Genomic DNA, 18052 nt, shown 5'->3' with positions numbered 1-18052 from the left:
AGCAACTTTTCATATTTATCTAAGGATCTCAAAGCAGCCTGGGTAAAAGGTGTAGTCCTTTAAGTCTTTTTGGCTTGAATTTGTCTCAGCAACCTTCTTCTGTTATAAATGAGACATCAATTCTAGGTCCCACAAGAGAACACCAGGATCAGCTCTTTAGCCAGAAGTAGAACTAGACATTACAGAACCAGGCAATACGATATCGTAAGAGTTCCAAGCTTAGAATTAGAAACATCAAAAGGTACCAAATGTGGCTTAGAGACAAGCATTGCACAGGATGGGAGATCAGTCAAAAAAAAAAATTATAGCAAGATGGGGAAGACCTGATGTTTCTTCTCACTCATTTCCTTTTTCGGGGATTTTATTTTAACCCCCACTGAAATTAAATGCAATGAGTCTCCTTAGAGACTTCTTAACGAGAGACTGCTACATGATTATTATGATTTTTACTACAAACAATATTAAGATACAATCACCTGGGATATTAGAACGTGATTTTAAGCAGAAACAGAGGCAGCTGTTCTATGTAAAATACACTGTATTTATAGATACCAACTGCAAGCCGGTAACAACCTCTGTGTTTAGATTGCAGAACACTTTCTATTAAAAGACAGTTTTTTTGCAACCTTCTTTCTGGGAAGTTCTCACGTCTCTCATTTATTACATAGCAACAAGAGGAAATGGAGATATCTGGCAATGAGAAGACTAAGAAAAACCAGCGGGGGGCTAGCAGAGTTAGGAAGATTACTGTACTGATCCTATGGTATAAGTGGCTCTTTGAGACATTTCAGTCAGTCATTGTGTATGTCTTTGTTGGTGTGTATGTGCCTTGTACATGTAAAATTCAAGTCCTATGAATCAGCCATGCCTATGTGACCATGCAGGTGCTTGCGCCTCCGTATGCTGCCAAAGGTGGGTGTGATGGAATGCATTAATACAACCTCTTTTGGTTTCAGATCATTCAAAGCCCATGCTGCTTAGCACTCTGAAAAGCAGGGATGGAGCACGGGTGATAGGATCCTCCACGTTAAAAAAAATCACATTACAACAGTTAGCCTAATATTTCTTTTTATAGTATGTGTACATATGGTTCCCATCCTACTTAACTAGAAAGAAGTATTTACGCCAGATGAGGATGAAGTTTCAGCTACATTAGCCAAATGACCACTGGAGGATTACTTTCCTGAACTTGGCATCAGATCTAGCTGTAATGTCAACAATAATGTTTAACTGTGGCTAGGGAATAGTTCTACGTGGCTGTGTTGCAGGTGTTTGACACTGGTATGAAACTGTTAGCGGCTGCGGCTGCCCTGGTGGAATATGCTTTGATGGTCAGTGAAAGAGAACTGTTATCTAGCAAATAACAATAGGTGAAGATATGTTGTCACGCACTTAGAAATTCTCCGAGATAAGATGGCAATGAAGTATCAACTTTAAAAAGGTTAAAAGCTAGAGGAAGAATGGCAAGAAAACAACTAAGTTTCTGTATTCCTCTGTTCCCCATCTGTGAAGTGGGTGAGGAACTACTCTACTACTCCTTTTCTTCTACTTTTGGTCTATCTTGTCTATTTAAAGCACAACGGCAAAAATGACCTCTAATATGGTTGGCTTCTAAACTAAAAAAAACCAACAGCCCCTTGTTTCATTAGGCACGTTGCAGACTTCCAGAAAGAACTAATGGTGAAGCCTATAAGGAACATGTCACATGGACAAAAGGAGCTAGACACTTGGATGGTTGGCCATTAGCAGAGAGCTGAAATAAACCAAACCAAGCAAAACCTTGAAACTTTATGTAGTATCACTCATGAGCTTTTTTTGCATCCAAGTTAAGGTTGGGAGTCAGGGGGAGGAAGCTTTGTCCATACACCACTCATGAACTAGATCCAAAGGAAGAATCAATAGGTGCAGTGCAATACATAACAGCACTATAAAGCAAGGGTGATGGTGAATCTGTATTTCAATCAAGGACAACCAATATAAGCTGATAGTAAATGTCAACTTCATTAGTTTTGATGTATAGTAAGACTCTTTTTGTATGCACGTCTCCTATTCAAGTGACAAAGATGATTGTGGTAAGATAACTTTTTATAAGAACATGAGAGAACATACTATGAGTACATAGTACAGTTTATAAACCTTTTAAATAGCCTAAATATGAAGCACATATCAGCCCTTCGCAAACCTTTTAATTTCATTATTTAAGTCAATATGTGGTTAAAACAGCTGAAGTGCCCTGCTATGGGTGCTTTTAGCCTGTTATGGCTAAAACTCTCATCCACAGCAGAGAAATTCTGACAGTAGTGAAAACCGTTAAGATTCACACAGACTACAAGTAAAGAAAGATTAAAAAACAGGATTCTCATACATCCTCCAGCTTTCTCTAATTTGAAGAAAAAAAAAAAAGGGTATGTCCTAATGAATGCCTGATCTTTTAAATTCCAACTACCACTGTTCATACCAATGTTTAAACTAATTCGTAAAGCTTATTCTAATTGTGATTATTTGCTGGTGAAAAACCCCCCCAAAATTACAGTAATTAATCTATTTATGTATGTGAAAGAGATAACATTTGACAAGTATGCAGCACTGTCTAGGATGCATTCTGGTATTATATATTTAAACCAAATTTATATTTACTAAATTTATTGCATAGTTTTCAAATTTATAAATGATAAAGACTATATGGTTAGGCAACACTGATATACTCCGATTCTGACAGCTATGTTTAATGAGACTTAATCAGCAATCTGGTAAGACTCTGAACTGTAGTATTGTGTATAATCTAAAACTACCTGGGCTAAAGGTATTACTTTGATTTGCAGTTTCATAAGATCCACAGGTTTGCATTACCTTTGTTAATATAAACTCTGTCACTTAAATACATAAACATTATTTTTAATTATCTTTACAACTGTTTTGCTGTTTCCTAAATTTTATTTTGGATAATAAAATCTCTTTGTAAAAATAAGTGTGTAACTCAGCCAAACAAAGTGGTTTCCAACAAACACCTGCAAAACATCAGATGGATTATAGTTCAACTAAAAGGATTTAATACAGTTATTTCTGTAATTTCATACACTCCTTTGTTCCCCGTCAGAATGGATGTGACCCAACTAGTTCCCTCCCTAAAGGGTTCTCACTTTGAGGTTAGGCAGACCCGTGACCAATGTTCCTTCTAAGAAGTAGCGGTCTGTGAGTGTGCTACTTCAGTGAGGCGTGGGACACTTCCCAAAGGTAAACTCCTTACCTGGGGCAAGCAGCGGGCACTGGGGCCTGCAGCCTGGCGCAGGCTCCGCTGGCTCTGGGACGTTGCTCCGCTCCCCAGCTTTGCCTCAGGGAGCAAGGAGGCACGTAGCGTCAGGGCTGGGGAGCGAAGCACTTTCCCAGAGCCGGCGGAGCAGTTCCCAGGAGCCGGCAGAGCCTCACTTGGGGCAGACAATGGCTCCTTCCCAAGGTAAGGCAAGGCAGGGATAGAGGCTGGGGCTGGGGCTGAGGCAGGCTCCACCGGCTCCGGGAAACTGCTTCAAGGGCTCCACTGGCTCCGGGCAAGTGCTCCGCTCCCCAGCCCTGACGCCACATGTCTTCTCCCTCCCCAAGGTGAAGTGGGGTAACAGAGCAGTTCCCTGGAGCCAGCGGAGCCCACACCAGGCTCCTGACCCTGCCTCTGCCTCGCCCTGGAGAGGAGCTTACCTTCTGTAAGTGTCCCACACTGCAGCCCAGCTCCTACCCCGGTGGGTGCATGGCCTAAAAAAGTTTGTGCGCGGCCAGACTTTTACCTGTGCTTGGCTGCGCACCTTAGAGGGAACTTTGCCTATGACAAGCAACAATGACAGCAGCCACACATTCTACTGACTATCTTGAATATTACCTGGTGATGAGCAGCTGCATAGCTGGCGCTGGGTAGATAACAGCGATTGCGTTAACTATCCTCTCTGGTACAGGATTCACTGGTACCGGGTCTGCCAGGATCTCCACATACCCTCCTGTGCGATGGCCCTTCTGTGGCACATATGCCCAACTGGGGAAGAGAAACAGCAACTCCAACCACTCCAGCTCAAAATGTAGGAGCTAAACCAAAAGAGAAGAGGGGCTAAATTTTGAGAAACAGTGATAATATAACTTCTTTGCTAAGTTATCTATGGCATTAACATAACCTTTCCTTGGCATATCATAAACTTGCATTACTCATTTTAGAGCTGGGATTAATACCTAGCCATGCTTTACTACTCCCCAAAAGGTAGTAACTAACATATACAAAAAGAGAGAGACAGAAAAGCCTCTTCACTCCAGAAGCGAACCTAAAGTACACATAGCCTTACAAACCCACCTGCAATTTACTCAGTGCTGAGAACAGCATTCCCTGAGCCCAGATACTCTTCCAAGAGAACAGTGGGGATTTATTGACAGTTTCCTTCCTAACCTTTAATCACACATGGTTTTTCCACTCTGCATTTCTAACCTTTCCAGCTCTCTCACCTTCACTGCTACTTGTAAAACTCATCCTAACATAGTGTCCTCCGCATATGTAACAGCCTTGGCCTCCCACTACCTATTTCTTCAAAACAGTGGTGGCCAAACCACATACCCATGCAGTATGCAGCTCCTAAGCACTTTGAAGGCACTTCTTGAAGAAAGAGCAGTGGGAGCAGTGCATAGATCACTGACTCTGGAGTACAAATCGTATAGTCAGCAGTTCTCAAATGTGAGAAGATTTTGACTTGTGGCTAAAAGAGCTTAAGTGTTTGGTCACCCCTGACCTAAAACACTAGAGGCAGCAACACAAGAGCCACATGCCTGTCACAAGTGTCACTCTCCAGTTCCTACATTTTCCTATACCCTTTTTGTTTAGGATCCTCCAAGCAGGTTTTAACACAGCAGCACCCAACCCATGAGATGGCATATCACATGTATTACTGATAGCCCAATTATCCCCCAGGTTACTATTGTTTTTGCTTTGAACCTGGAACTCAAGCAGCATTGTTTATTGCTACTGGCTCCATTAGCCTCCCAGGGCTTTCAGAGCCCCCATTTTCTGGGGTTTGCCCCATTAATTAATAACTGAAATTAGACTTCAACAGGAATCACCAACATCAATCTTCACACCTTCCCTCTTTTCTCTAGTAATTCTCCAGCCCTGTAAGTGCAGGAGTTAGCTCACAAGCAATTAATGATTCAACCCATTTCCCCTGGATTTGGGCTTATTACCTTCTTCTTCTAAGGTAGATATCTGGGGCCATATTATATTCCACCTGTTAGGCATCTAACACCCTAAGTGCAATTCTATTTCACTTTGGTCGAGTCCCTGAAAATCCATGCATGAATCTACTTGTCTGACTCTCTATCATCTGATCCTTAAGACTGAGTCACAAAAAAGCAGCAAGGAGGACCCACCCACATTTTATATTAGTTTTTCAGGGACTTGATAAGGATAGGATAAGATTGCACTTACATGCCTAACATGTGAAATAGAATCTGGCCCTTGGATATCTTTTGCAAACCATTTAAACTTTGCAATAGTCTGGACTTCCTCTCAGAAATGGTAGTAAGGACATAATCCATCAGGTTATTCTGCTGATGTACCTCACAAGGAACTGCACCGCTGTTGTCTTTCACATATAAGCTGCCATCTACCCGCTTCTCTCCCTCCTCCTGCCTTCCATCAGTTAGATAGCCAATGAGTATTAGGTGAGCCCGTGGCAGAGCATTCTGTTTGGGCAAAAGGCCTTCGCTTTGGCGAACCCATTCCTTAAACTTAGTGGTGCTCCAGGTAAGGTGACTGCAGCATGGTGTACACTGTTGAAGCTGGAGGTCAGAGATGGAGATAAAACTGGAGGAAAAAAGAAAAATTAAAATATGCAGGGATAGTATGGGGAGCTGGATGATTAGATTTCTTTTTTTGCAGTATCTCAGGCTCTGTCCTTGCCAGAGAGTTTAGGCAGAGCCAGTTTACAAACAATTGGAATGGGAGATTCCATAAGAAAACTCAGAGCATTGCAGAAAGTGGCAGGGGTGACTCAGTAAGGGGCCTCATCTATTCCAGTTGGAGTAAACCATTTCCCCATACTGTGCTTGGATGTTCTGAGCTATAAGGAGAAGCTTGGCTGCGCTACTCATGGGCTGAGATCAGAACACAGCTGCCAACCTTAAAGTTAAGTTTATCTTAATTGGCCTGACTTGAGGGATGTGCAGCTGAGAAATGCCAAATCAAAGAGATCTCAGGCTCCTACCTTCAGATGTAAGAATACAACCAAACCTAATATATCCGATCTTAAAGCTAGAGACCAAATAAAGAAAAATGTTGAGAATTACTAAATACTGCCACTGGAAGAACTACAGGCAAGATACTAGAAGTCTGAGACTGATCAAGGTACCACCACATTTACTTAAATCCAAGACAACTATGAATTCAACACAACCCCCCACCCCCAAATAATTAGATTCTATACATGGGAAAATGTATACATTTGTTATAATTTTCCATGTACAGAATCCAACTACTGGAAGGTCATCTTATATTTGTCCCCCCACTTTTACAGTGAGAAAAGCAGCAGCAGCGTAAGGGGTGAGGGGGGAAGGGGAAGGCAAGTGATCTCCTCCCCACCCCTCTTTGTCTCCCTCCCATCCCACAGTGTCTACACCCTTTGATGGTGCCTGCACCCTGCCACCTCTGCCCCTCCCCACACAAGGTAGCTTTGAGCAGACTCAGCCTGGCCATGCTGCAGTAGTGTCCCTTGCTGCATGGCCAGGCCAGGACCAGAGCCAAAGCTACCTTGTGCTCTGTGCCCCCAACCAGAATGGAGCTCAACCTGTGTTGGATGGCAAGTGATGAAGGGAGGGGAAGGGACAGAGCCCTGGAGGGGAATGGGGAAGAGGGTGTGGGGGAACAGAGGTGCAGGACCTGCCTGTTTCCTCTTCTACCTTGTACTCCAATCCAAGATGAGGTGCTTGTCTTGGATTTGAGCAAAAGTGGTAAATATGGTAGAAAAAAAACAAGGTTGTCAGCTCATTCCAATATAGTTGGCTTTTCAATGATCTAAGTAGCCATGATAATTACCTTGCAGATTTAAGTCCAATTTGCCAAGAAAAGAAATCTCCAGTATTACTAACACAAGGTCAGCAATACTGGAAGACCTAGCACAGACAGAGGTCCAGCTGATGAGTTTACTATTTGCTCCCATTAGGGGTAAGTAACAGTTTTGAAAAGGGCTGTGAAGCTGGAGCACTATTTATGTTAGAGTTCTCACTGACGATAACAGAAGTGCAATGAAATATGAACAGAAACTAAGCAATGGGAGATAATTTGGTCAAGAAGAACCTGACATTTACTGAAGAGGAATCTACTGTAAAAATCTGGCAAGTGAATAAAACACTTGAAGTGTTTTGGTTCAGATAAGTAATGCCACTGGGGACTCATCAGGGTTAATATTATTTAACTAGAACAAAAATGTGAAGATCTGCATGCTGTTTCTTAGCATGTGTCACAGGAAGTTTGGCAGGGAAACATATTGTTCATGTTGAAATAGAGATAGGAAAACAATAGCGATAATACCAATTTTCCTCATTCCAGGAATGAAGTACACTGCAGCTTCAAGCCTGTTGTAAGCCTGATGGATTATCTTTGGGAAAACCAAAGAATCAACCAGAAAACAGATTCCAGTGAATCTCAGTTACTGCTAGTCTGGGCAAGGACAGGAAATGCACTAAATTCCTGCCCTTTGCTCAAGGTGGTTCAGAGAAATGTCAACAGCTTATTAACCTCAATCCTTTCTGTTCTTGAAAGCACTACCTACCCACACAACACTGATGTCATCTGACTTCAGGAAACCCATCTTACTTTCCTTGTTGCCAATCTGCTCATGATCTCTGACCACAAACGACAGGCTGTTGGGAAGACACAGCTGACCTATTTATCTGATGTGGAGAAACTGCAATTTGCATTTGACTATGATATAATCAGGATCACTCTGTGCAAGTCGGCTAGTGCCTGTAAGCTTAGAACTAGTGCCTGTGCCTGGGCTACCACTGCTCCAATATCCTGCCATCTACGCAGAGGACTTTAATAGATATCACATTACTTGGGGTAATCAGCAGGGATCCTGGTTTTCTCTGATTTAAGAAATCCCCAATCCACATTTTTCCATGATATTTAAATGAAACACCACTAGATATTTATCTATATATTAGTGGTATTTCATTTAAATCACAGAAAAATGTGGATTTGGGGTTAATTTTTTTTAACTGAAAATTGGGAATTGTTTTAAATCAAAGAAAACCAGGATCCCTGGTGATCAGAATAGGCTAGACCTTGCAAATCAGCCTCCGTCTACAAGCTAGTTCTTCTTCACAACCCAAAGAAAGTAGCAAATTCACATTACTGGGAGGAAACAAGGTTTTCTCCTTTAACTTCAGCTGGGTCACTTCTATGAGACAACACTTTAACAGCTATCTCCACAGTCCTTGGAAACGCTGAGTGGGAAACACAGCCCCCTTCTAAGCCAAACTGAGGCTACCCTGTCAATAGTGGGCTCTAGCTTAAGGATACACTGCAACTATCATGAATCAAGTAACTGAAGGGAATATACTGTCCGCACAACATATCAACCATACACGTGATCTGACAAAACAATATTTAATGTTGCCTCCTGCTAGAGAGCCTGAAAGTAGCCCAAAGAGCATGCAACGAAGATGCAACCTCAGAAATGAAGTAAAAAATAAAACAGGAAGAGTTAGAAACTCCACAGGTAGCTGCATGAAGAACAAAACCCACTGAACAGAGATAAGTCTCAACAAACAGTGTCACCAGATACCTTGCCAACGCCAATAATTCAGACGTGGATAAAAAATTTTAGGAGTCTATCAGGAAAGTGTAAGCAATGTCACCTCTTGACTAAGATTAAAGTTTCCAGCAATTCTTTAGGGAAGAAGCCAATATGTACCAAAATCACTGAAACCAGGTGAAGTCTACAGCTTTGACAACCTAATATCATACCTCCTTTTACCTCCTTCCTTGCAAAGAAAGCAGCACGGGTTGTCCATATTCATGTCCCATATAGTACAGGTGACCTTGATATATAAAAAGCTAAGTTGACAGTTATACTACTGCCAAGAAAAGACCATCCTTTAGTAGCCACCTATTGCCCAACATTACTCCTGGGCTGTAGCAGAAAACCCTTGGACTGAATAATCTTACACACGTGGCAGAAAAACTTCAGGCGAGTTTCCAGCCAAACTGAAGTACTTTTGGCCAAGTAACAGCAGATTCTATGTAGTCTGAAAATAGATTTTAACAGAAGAAGAAAACTGGGCTGTCTTTGATCTCACATACAGCAGCCTATGATACTGCCAGACACACAGGTGTCCTGTACAAGATGTCAGCAATATTTCTGGATGGATTATCATGGCAGCTGAGCTGATGCTCTGAGGTTAGGTATTTACACATGGTTTTGGCCACAAAACTTATCCTGGAGATCTTGGAGAAACAGACTCTTGCAAGGTTTGGTGCTAGAACCAATAACCACCAAACTCCAAGTGATTCATCTCAGGTGACATGATCTATGGTGTCAAGAGACTGCAAATGATACCACCAAGCTGCAGGGAGTAATAGATACACTAGAGGGTAGGGCTAGGATTCAGAGACACCTCAACAAATTGGAGGACTGAACCAAAAAAAAATCTCACGAGGTTCAATAAGGACAAGTGCAAATTGCTGCACTTTGGATGGAACAATGGCATGCAGGGTGAATTTGTTTTAAATAATGATTGAAGTCACTGGGCAGGAAACCTTGATTTAATCACTGTTTTCTGTAAAAAGTGCATTCTTTTTGTTTGATATCTTTAGTCATTTTAACTTCTTGAAATGTACTTTTAGAGAAAGATAAGGGCTTGACTGTGTAGCCAAATTTGCAGAGAGACAAGAAGGCTGATGGGTAGGTAATCAGGTCTGTTCTCTCTCACCTTGACACACAGCTGTTAACAAGGGTGTTATCGCTAAAGACAACGTGCCTGAAGAAGGGTATTTATTCCTGAAAGCTTGCAAAGAACGTTTTTTCCAAAGATATCACATCTACCCAAAGACCCTTGTCTGCCTATGATCTCTGGAGACAGAAATCCACTGTTTGAGAACTGAAACTAAGCATCACAGAGATGCTTAATGGGATCTTCTAGACTGAGCGCTAAGACCACTGGGTAGAGCGGTTTTCTTTACTCTTTACTAATCTATAGAGGAGCCTCTGGGAATCCCATAAGATTATGCCCCTAATATAGTCCATGGCCTATTGTGACCTATTCATAAAACTTCTAAAAATGTTACAATATTTTGTCTCAAATAGTATATAATTAGAAGTTACAATCCCTATTCCATGATGATATCTTTGAGGTTAAACATATCTTAAATTACAACCATCTTTATATGGTGTATTTTTTTAAAAAGCATCTTAAAATCAAAAATACAACGAAATAAAAAAAAAATCTGATTTAAAATTTTAAAAATCTGATTTTTTTTTTTTTAAATCACTGATTTTTATCCACTCTGATCCCATGCATCAGTACAGGCTGGGGAATGACTGGCTAAGCAGCAGCTCGGCAGAAAAGCACCTGGGCATTACAGTGGACAAGAAGCTGACTATGAGCCAATAATGTGCCATTGTTGTAAGTCTAATGGCATACTGGGCTGCGTTGGTAGAAGCATTGCCAGCAGATGGAATTAAATAATTCTTCCTCTCTATTCAGCACTGGTGAGGCAACATCTGAAATACTGTGTCTAGCGTTGGGTCCCCTAGTACAGAAAGGATGTGGAAAGAGTCCAGTGGAGGGCAACAAAAATGGTTAGGGTGCTGGGGTACGTGACTCAGGAGGGGAGGGTAAGGGTGCTGCACTTAATTATTCTGAAGAAGAGAAGACAGAGGGGGGATTTAATACCAGTCTTTACCTGCAGGGTGGTTCTAAGGAAGAGGAAGTTGGATTGTTCTCAGTGGTGGCCCATGACAAAACAAGCAATGGTCTCAGATTGCAGCAAGCACAGTTTAGGTTAGGTGCAAGGAAAGACTCGCTCACAAGGAAGGTAGTAAAAAACACTGGAACAGGTTACCCAGAGCAGTTGTGGAATCTCCATCCTTGGAGGTTTTTAAGACCTGGGTAGACAAAACTTTGGCTGGGATGATCTAGTTGCAGATGATCCTGCTTTGAGCAGGGGTTTAGGACTAGATGACCGCCTGAGTAGGGGTGTACCAATAGAGATTTTTTGGGCCAATACCAATGGCCAATTTTTAATGAGCCATATCAACCAATACCAATCCAACTGCCAATATACAGCCTGGCAATGTGGAGAGTAGCATCTGGCTGGTAAGTCTGTTATGGGGGAGAGGGGGAGGGGAAAGGAAAGGGACATGGAAGGGGCAGATCAAGGCCCTCAGTGAGGGAGGGAGTGGGGCTGGAGCAGGGGCATGTGCCTCAACCTTTCCCTCACAACAGACTTACCAGCCAGATGCTGTTCTCCACACTGCAGGGCTGTACTCCTGGCTGCCTGCGTGCTGCACTATGGCTGTGTGCATGCACAAGGCATTTATCAGCGACATTATTGGCCACATCAGCCACAAAAAGCTGATAATGTCAATTTTCCTTATATCAGTGCCAATATGACATGGGACCAATGTATCAGCACACCTCTATTCCTGAGGTCCCTTCCAACTCTCATTTTCAATGATTTTATGAACTGCCAGAGGCTTGAAAAGAGCCTCAACTCCCACAGATGACTGCTATAAGAAATGGAGACTGAAACCTAGTATTTTAAAGACCACATTGACACACTTCCATTCACACCAGGCTCAGAACTGGTTTGACTACAAGACCTCTTGTTATTGTATTAAAGTATCGTTTACATAAGGTCTATGGATTCTTACCCTATTACTTGGATTAGCTTTTGTGACTTCTCATTCTTGTGTATTCTTTGCTTATTTGGTTTTCCCAGCACTGCCCCTCTCCCTGGCACCCTCTTCTTCTTCCTTCTGCATTTAAACCTCTCTCTCTTTCTTATACAAGTTCTTTCACAGCATGTGATGAAGTGAGCACTGGCCAATGAAAGCTTGTGCTATACGTATACATATATCAGTGGTTGTCCACCTTCGTGGACTTCACGCACCCCTCCAGACCTTTTGTGAGTTGAGTGGCACAATTTCAAAAACAAAATTTACGGATTATTGTGCTTACCTCCTTGCAGAGGAGCCTGGCAGCACAGATGGGGGACCATCCAGGCAGGGGCAAGCCTGAATTTAGTTTATCTGCTTATCTCTTCACACTTCAGTGCACCCTTCAAAAGATCTGGGGGAATTGCAAGATGCCCTGGCATCCTGGCTGAGAATCACTGATGATAAGTGTGTGAGTGAGTGCAATTAGGTCAGGTTTTTTTTTCTTGTGTAAATAGTTCAGATATATATTTACATAATCCACACATATCTATATAGATACATGTACATACACACACACACACACGGATCTATGAGTAGACAGGCAGACAGAACCACTATACATATTTATAATCCATATATACACACGTACTTATAATGTGTAATCCATGTCTATATATTAATATGAATTTACTGTCCACATATTATATACACACACAATATTTGTAATCCATATATACAGCCCCATATATAATTAGCTGGTATATACACACACCGATATATACTTTATAATCTCCATTTAAATCAATAATTAATCCACATATATACACACAGATTGTTATAGAGGTATGTATGTACATACACACACACACACACACACACACACGTATATTTGTAATCCATATAGATATGTATACATAAATCAGTAATCCATACGTATATTTATAATCCACACATATAAATATGTACGTCTTCTTTCATCTGTCAAGATGCAGGACAGCCATGGAAATGTGTATGTGTACGTATATATCCCATATATATGCATGCACACACACACACACATGCACATATACATGTATATGTGCAGACACACATATATACCATAGACATGCGACAGATCTATATCCCATCATATATGCATATCCACATTTATATATAAAATCCATACATATGCACAGACATGTACACACATGTAATCCTTGCATATATGGATTACGTACCTGTGTGTGTGTGTGAATACTCCTCCCCCCCGCCACCCCTAGCCCGCACCTGTAGCCGAGCGGCAGGTCCTCGCCGCCGCCGCCGCCGCCCAGGCCCCGCAGGCCGCGCAGCGCCGCCTCGGCCAGCCGGTCCGTGCCGCCGCCGGACGTGGGGCCGATGGCGCCGCCGAGGAAAGCGCGGGCCTCCCGCAGCCATCGCTGCTCCTGCGGGGAGAGCAGCCGCGAGAACGAGGCTCGGGGGGGAGGGGGGAGGTTGGGGGAGGGGGGGAAGAGAAGGGACTGAGCATCACTCACGGCTGTCTCCATGGGAACGCGGGCGGCCACGCGCCGCAAAGCCCAGGCACCGCCGGGAATACAGGGCCAATCAGTGAGGGGGGAGCGCGCGTGCGCGGCGCCGCTTCCACGTTCCTCCCTGCTGGGGCGGCAGGGCTGGTCTGCGGAGCTGAGTCAGGAGGGCAGGGCTGAGGTGGGGGGCACTTCTTCCGCCCACCTCCCGCTTCCTGTGGTTAGTGACGTCAGTGCCGTGCCCGCGTGATGCGGTCTCGCGGCAGCTGAGCTGGTGCGTGACTGCGCCTGCGTGCCTCCAACGGCCGGCTGCTGCGCACTCGTGTTGCATCGTGGGGGGGCGGGGCTGGAGCTAAGGGAGAGGCTAGGGGAAGCGGCTCTTCCCAGCGTGGTTGCGATGCAGCTGACTGTGGAGGGGTCTTGCCTCTCTTCCCCCTCCCCTGCATGCCACACTGAGCTCACTCAGTAGTTACCCCAAGAGCCTTGTCTGCCTATTTCCTTAGCGACCTGTACCCCTCCCCAGACACTGTGCCCAGCTTTTACAAGTGGGGTTGTGGCCCTCATGGTCCAGTATGAGAAGGAAGATCATCTTAGTGACAGCTTTTAGGGGCATGTCCCCATGAGTGCGCATGTTCAGGGATGTGTATATATTTGTGCTGGCTGCTGCTACTTCTCCCCAGGCAAGGGCTGCCCTTGCACCTGTGTTCTGGTGCAAATTGCCCCAGGTGGGATAGAAGAGGTTGGGGCCAGCAACCTTACCTGGGGGCTTCCACGGGGCAGTGATCTGTGTGGTCAGAGCCTGGTAGGCAGCCACAGCGTGGCTCTGGCCTATCGAGCTCCCTTTTTGGCAGCTCACGCTGCTGCTTTTTTAGCAGTTATTTTTTTGTTTTCTTTTTGACACTGGGATCTCATGGTGTTAAAACCTACAGCACTGCAAATTAGCTCAGCAAACAGGTGCACGTGTGCAGTTTGCGGCACCACAGACCATATGTGTGCACTCATGGGGATGCGCCCTATTGGACCAGCTGCATAGTTGGGAGAGATGTTAGACACACTTCGGGGAATAAAATGTGTGTGTGTGTGGGAGGGTGCATTGGTGCACTTGCCCCTTCCCCCAGACTTTGATTCCTGCTCAACCCAAGGTTTAAAAGGAGCTGCCTGGCAGTGGCAGCAGCATTTCTAGCCAGGCAGTGCTGAGGCAGTCTTCTCTTCGTGGCTCATTATAATCTACCTGATCCCTTCCAACTCCTCATTCCACAGGTGTTAAAAGGCCTCTTCTTTAATGCTCTTGATGTTCCACCAGTCAAGCTGTCCTTTGTTCTGCCATTCTGTTTGCTGCTCCTGGTCATGAAGCTCCTTTTCACAGAGCTGCAGATAGCTTTTAACTCATTCCAGTTAAGTTGTATTTGTTTTTGCTGCACCCTTAATGATTCAGCCCTCAGCCCCTGGCATGCATGTTAGTAAAACCTACAGTTTATTTTTAGCTGGAGAAAAAGAAGTGCTGTTTTTATGTGTGAACCTCTCCACTGTTAAAACAGTGAGGTCATGGAAAAGATTACCTGGGGAAGTTGTGGTCTCTCCATCACTGGGGCTGTTCAAGAAGAGGTTAAACAGCCACTGGTCAGGGATGTTCTAGGCATAGTTATGCCTATGTGCTTGTATGGGTATTTCCCATGTCTCCCCCCACCCCTCCTCTCTTCTTCTGCTATATGTGTTGAAGTGCTTTTAAACTTTCCCAGGACACTGAGTGTTTATTACAGCCAAGGCTGGGGACTTTGACTGGAGTGTGCCAGTGCTCCTGCTAGGACTAAAGCCAGAGACATTCCTGGCTAGAAGGTCTTGCCCCTCCATTCAGGGTCAAACCAATTGCCATATCTGGGGTCAGGAATGAACGGTCAGATTGGTATAGACTGTGGGGGTTTTTTGCCTTCCTCTGTAGGGATGGGTGCAGCCTTCTACCCGGGACCTCTTGAGCATACATTTAGAACATTTTATAGAAGCAGGGCGTTGGCTGTTGTGGTTCCCCTGCTTTACTTGTGGCAATTAGGGGGTTAAGTCTGTGTCGTGTCAGGGTTGACATCAGTCTTGTGTAGAGTTTGGATTATAGTTTGTAAGGGATGGTTTGGAGAGGGATGATCCTGCCTCAGGCAGGGGGTTGAACCAGATGACCTCTGGTGGTCCTTTCCAGCCCGACTTCTCTGTGAGTATATGATGCAACTTGCCATCTACAGCCCCTTTTCAGAAGTCTGTACTTACCCATAAAAGTGCCTGCAAATAACCTGCTTCTTTTCCCAGCCCTGAAGATGGCTGCTTCGTGCCCAATAGCTTGTCTAACATCTCCCCCAGATCTATGGTTGGTGCAAGAGAAGATACTACCAACAACACCCTGATTCTTGCAAACTCTCCCAAGGCATAGGAGGTTCAGCAAATCCAAGAAAGAAACCAAGGGCATTGTTCCCAGCTCATTGTAAACCTGGGAAGTTTCTATTCATTATCCAGTTGTAGTATTAACATCCTGCTGAAGCCCTGCAATGTGTCCAGAAAGACGTAGACAGGGAAAGCAACAGGGAATGTGGAGAGGCTAATATGAAGAGCTGTAGGGCTTCAACTGAACTTTGATCAGGTCTGAAGACTGAAGAACTTGATTAGGATGAGAGTGGACCTATTCACTTATATGAAATGACATGAGGAAGCCTGGCAAAGGCTTCTTCCTTTGGGGACTGACTTTTTCTCCATAGGTTTTATTAAAAAGCGCATTTGAAGTTTTGTTCCTGGTTCCTGGGGAATGATCTTGGTTTGGTCATTTGTTTTGTATCCTGCTTTGCAGGAGCAGGATACTAATCGCCATTGTCCTGCTGCTTTCCTTGTGGTAAGTTAGGTTGCAAGATAGCGTTGATTGTGTAGTTTTATTAAGGGGTTAGACAAGGATTTGTATGGGATGTCAGGCAGGTGGGAGGACTAGGTGAACTCCAGAGGCCCCCTCCAGCCCTTCTTTTCTCTGATTCTGTGTTCACACAAGGAAACAAGCTCAACAAAACCAAACATGTCTTTTCCATCTCTAATGTCAGAACTGGCTGTTGCCTAGCAAGTCTCCCAGCTTTTTCTTTCTTGTTCAGTATTACATAAACTCTGGGGCTGAAGAAGCAAAATTATCTCAAGTTTGGGGTGAAGAAGGGGGAATTATTATACGATGCATAGTGATGATAACTTTTTGTCCTCTGCACAGTGTTAGTATCCTCCATCTACAAAATGAGCAATCCTTCTATAAAGAAAATCAATGAAAAAGTATCTTGACTTAGTCTAGAAAGAAAGTTGAAATGCCTGAATTAAGTGCTAGGCTTTTTTTCGTCCAGATTTCAGTATATGACATATCCATACTTACAATATTCTCATGTCTAGGTAGGATCGAGTTAGTATTTTCGTTAATGCCTTCACAGGATTTCTGATTGCACTACAAAGATAATTGTACAGGAAAGACCCTGTTTGTCTCTTGTATTTTTCACAGGAAAGAAGTTGCTGCTATGAAATTTTCCTCTCCATTCCTGCTGTGTGGTTTTGGGAGATGCAAGCAGAAGAATCTCGTGTGCCCTTGAAAAGCCAAGGGGGCAGCAAATGAAATTCATGCAATCTTTTGAGTCTCAAAGGAAGAGCTTTAAAGCAAAAATGAGGGCAGGATCCTTGTCCCAAAGAATTTACAAATGTAACTGACAGCAAGCAAATGAGATTTCATTATTATTTTTATCATACTGTTTTCACATCATTTTTATTTCTACTCGTCTCAGTCTTTTAAGACAGATATTAAGTAAAGTTGAGCTTGCCTGGAGATATTCTAAGTGCTTTTAACTTTTTATATTAAACCATTTTTTAGAAGTGCGCTGATATATTGGTGTCATATTGGATTGGCACTGGTAAAAGGAAAATTAACATTATTGGCTATTGGCTTTTGTTGGCCAGTGTAGCCAGTAATGTCACCAATAAATACAATACGCCTTCTGGCTTGGGCCCCCAGACGCCACATGCATGTGGACAGCCACATGGCCAAGAGTGCAGCCAGGCAGTGTGGAGAGCAGTGCTCTGCAGTAAGTCTGTGGAGGGGAAGAGGCATGGGGAGTAGACTGAGGTTCCCACAGTGAGGGAGGAGTGGGGCAGGGGCTGAGGGTACTGTCCAGCCAGGGTGGTGAATGGGACCTGGGGCAGGGAGCAGGATGAAGCCACAGGTGGTTTGTCCAGGGGGCACGGGGGTGTCTCCCCACTGATGTGTACACCCCCTGGGGGAGGCATGGGTAGGGCATGTGTCCCCCAGATTTGTGTGTGTGTTGAATGCGGGCTGTCCACTGTGGGCTCAGGGCTCCCTGCTCTGCTGTCTTTGCTCCAGGGGCTCTGTATTGGCCATGTGTCTCCTGCCCACTCAGAAGTAGTGGGTGCGCCAAGTTGTGCCTCTCACTGCCAGGTGGGCAGGGGACGCATGGCCAGTGCAGGGCCCCCAGGGCAAAGGTAACAGTGCAGAAAGCCCCGAGTCCACAGCGAGCAGCCTACATCCACCTTGCCCCGCTCAGCTCCACTCCCATTAGAAGCATCCCCGTGCTTAAAAATAGTGGTGGTGGCACTTAAACTATGAGCTTTAGTTCAAGCACCCCCACCACCATT

The 18052-nt window shown here is 44.2% G+C and overlaps 1 protein-coding gene across 3 annotated transcripts in view; it reads right to left on the bottom strand.

Moving 5' to 3' along the window:
* Positions 1-13575, bottom strand: part of CTC1 (CST telomere replication complex component 1) — a 30701-nt gene extending 17126 nt beyond the window's left edge. For 2 of the 3 annotated variants that reach the window (XM_090057343.1, XM_090057351.1), the window contains exons 1-4: positions 13415-13575; positions 13170-13324; positions 5581-5827; positions 3869-4068 (exon numbers count right to left, since the gene is read on the bottom strand). In XM_090057343.1, coding sequence (XP_089913469.1) covers positions 3869-4068; positions 5581-5827; positions 13170-13324; positions 13415-13426 — 614 coding nt within the window. In that variant the 5' untranslated portion in view covers positions 13427-13575. The remainder of the gene's footprint in view (positions 1-3868; positions 4069-5580; positions 5828-13169; positions 13325-13414) is intronic. The other variant, XM_090057359.1, reaches the window with a different exon arrangement.
* Positions 13576-18052: the final 4477 nt, after the last annotated feature.

Source organism: Crocodylus siamensis, chromosome 1, assembly GCF_052110815.1.
Source record: "Crocodylus siamensis isolate JL-2025a chromosome 1, ASM5211081v1, whole genome shotgun sequence".
Classification (NCBI taxonomy): Eukaryota; Metazoa; Chordata; order Crocodylia; family Crocodylidae; genus Crocodylus; species Crocodylus siamensis.
Note: the sequence above shows the minus strand (reverse complement) of the source record. Positions and strands in the feature narration are given on the sequence as shown.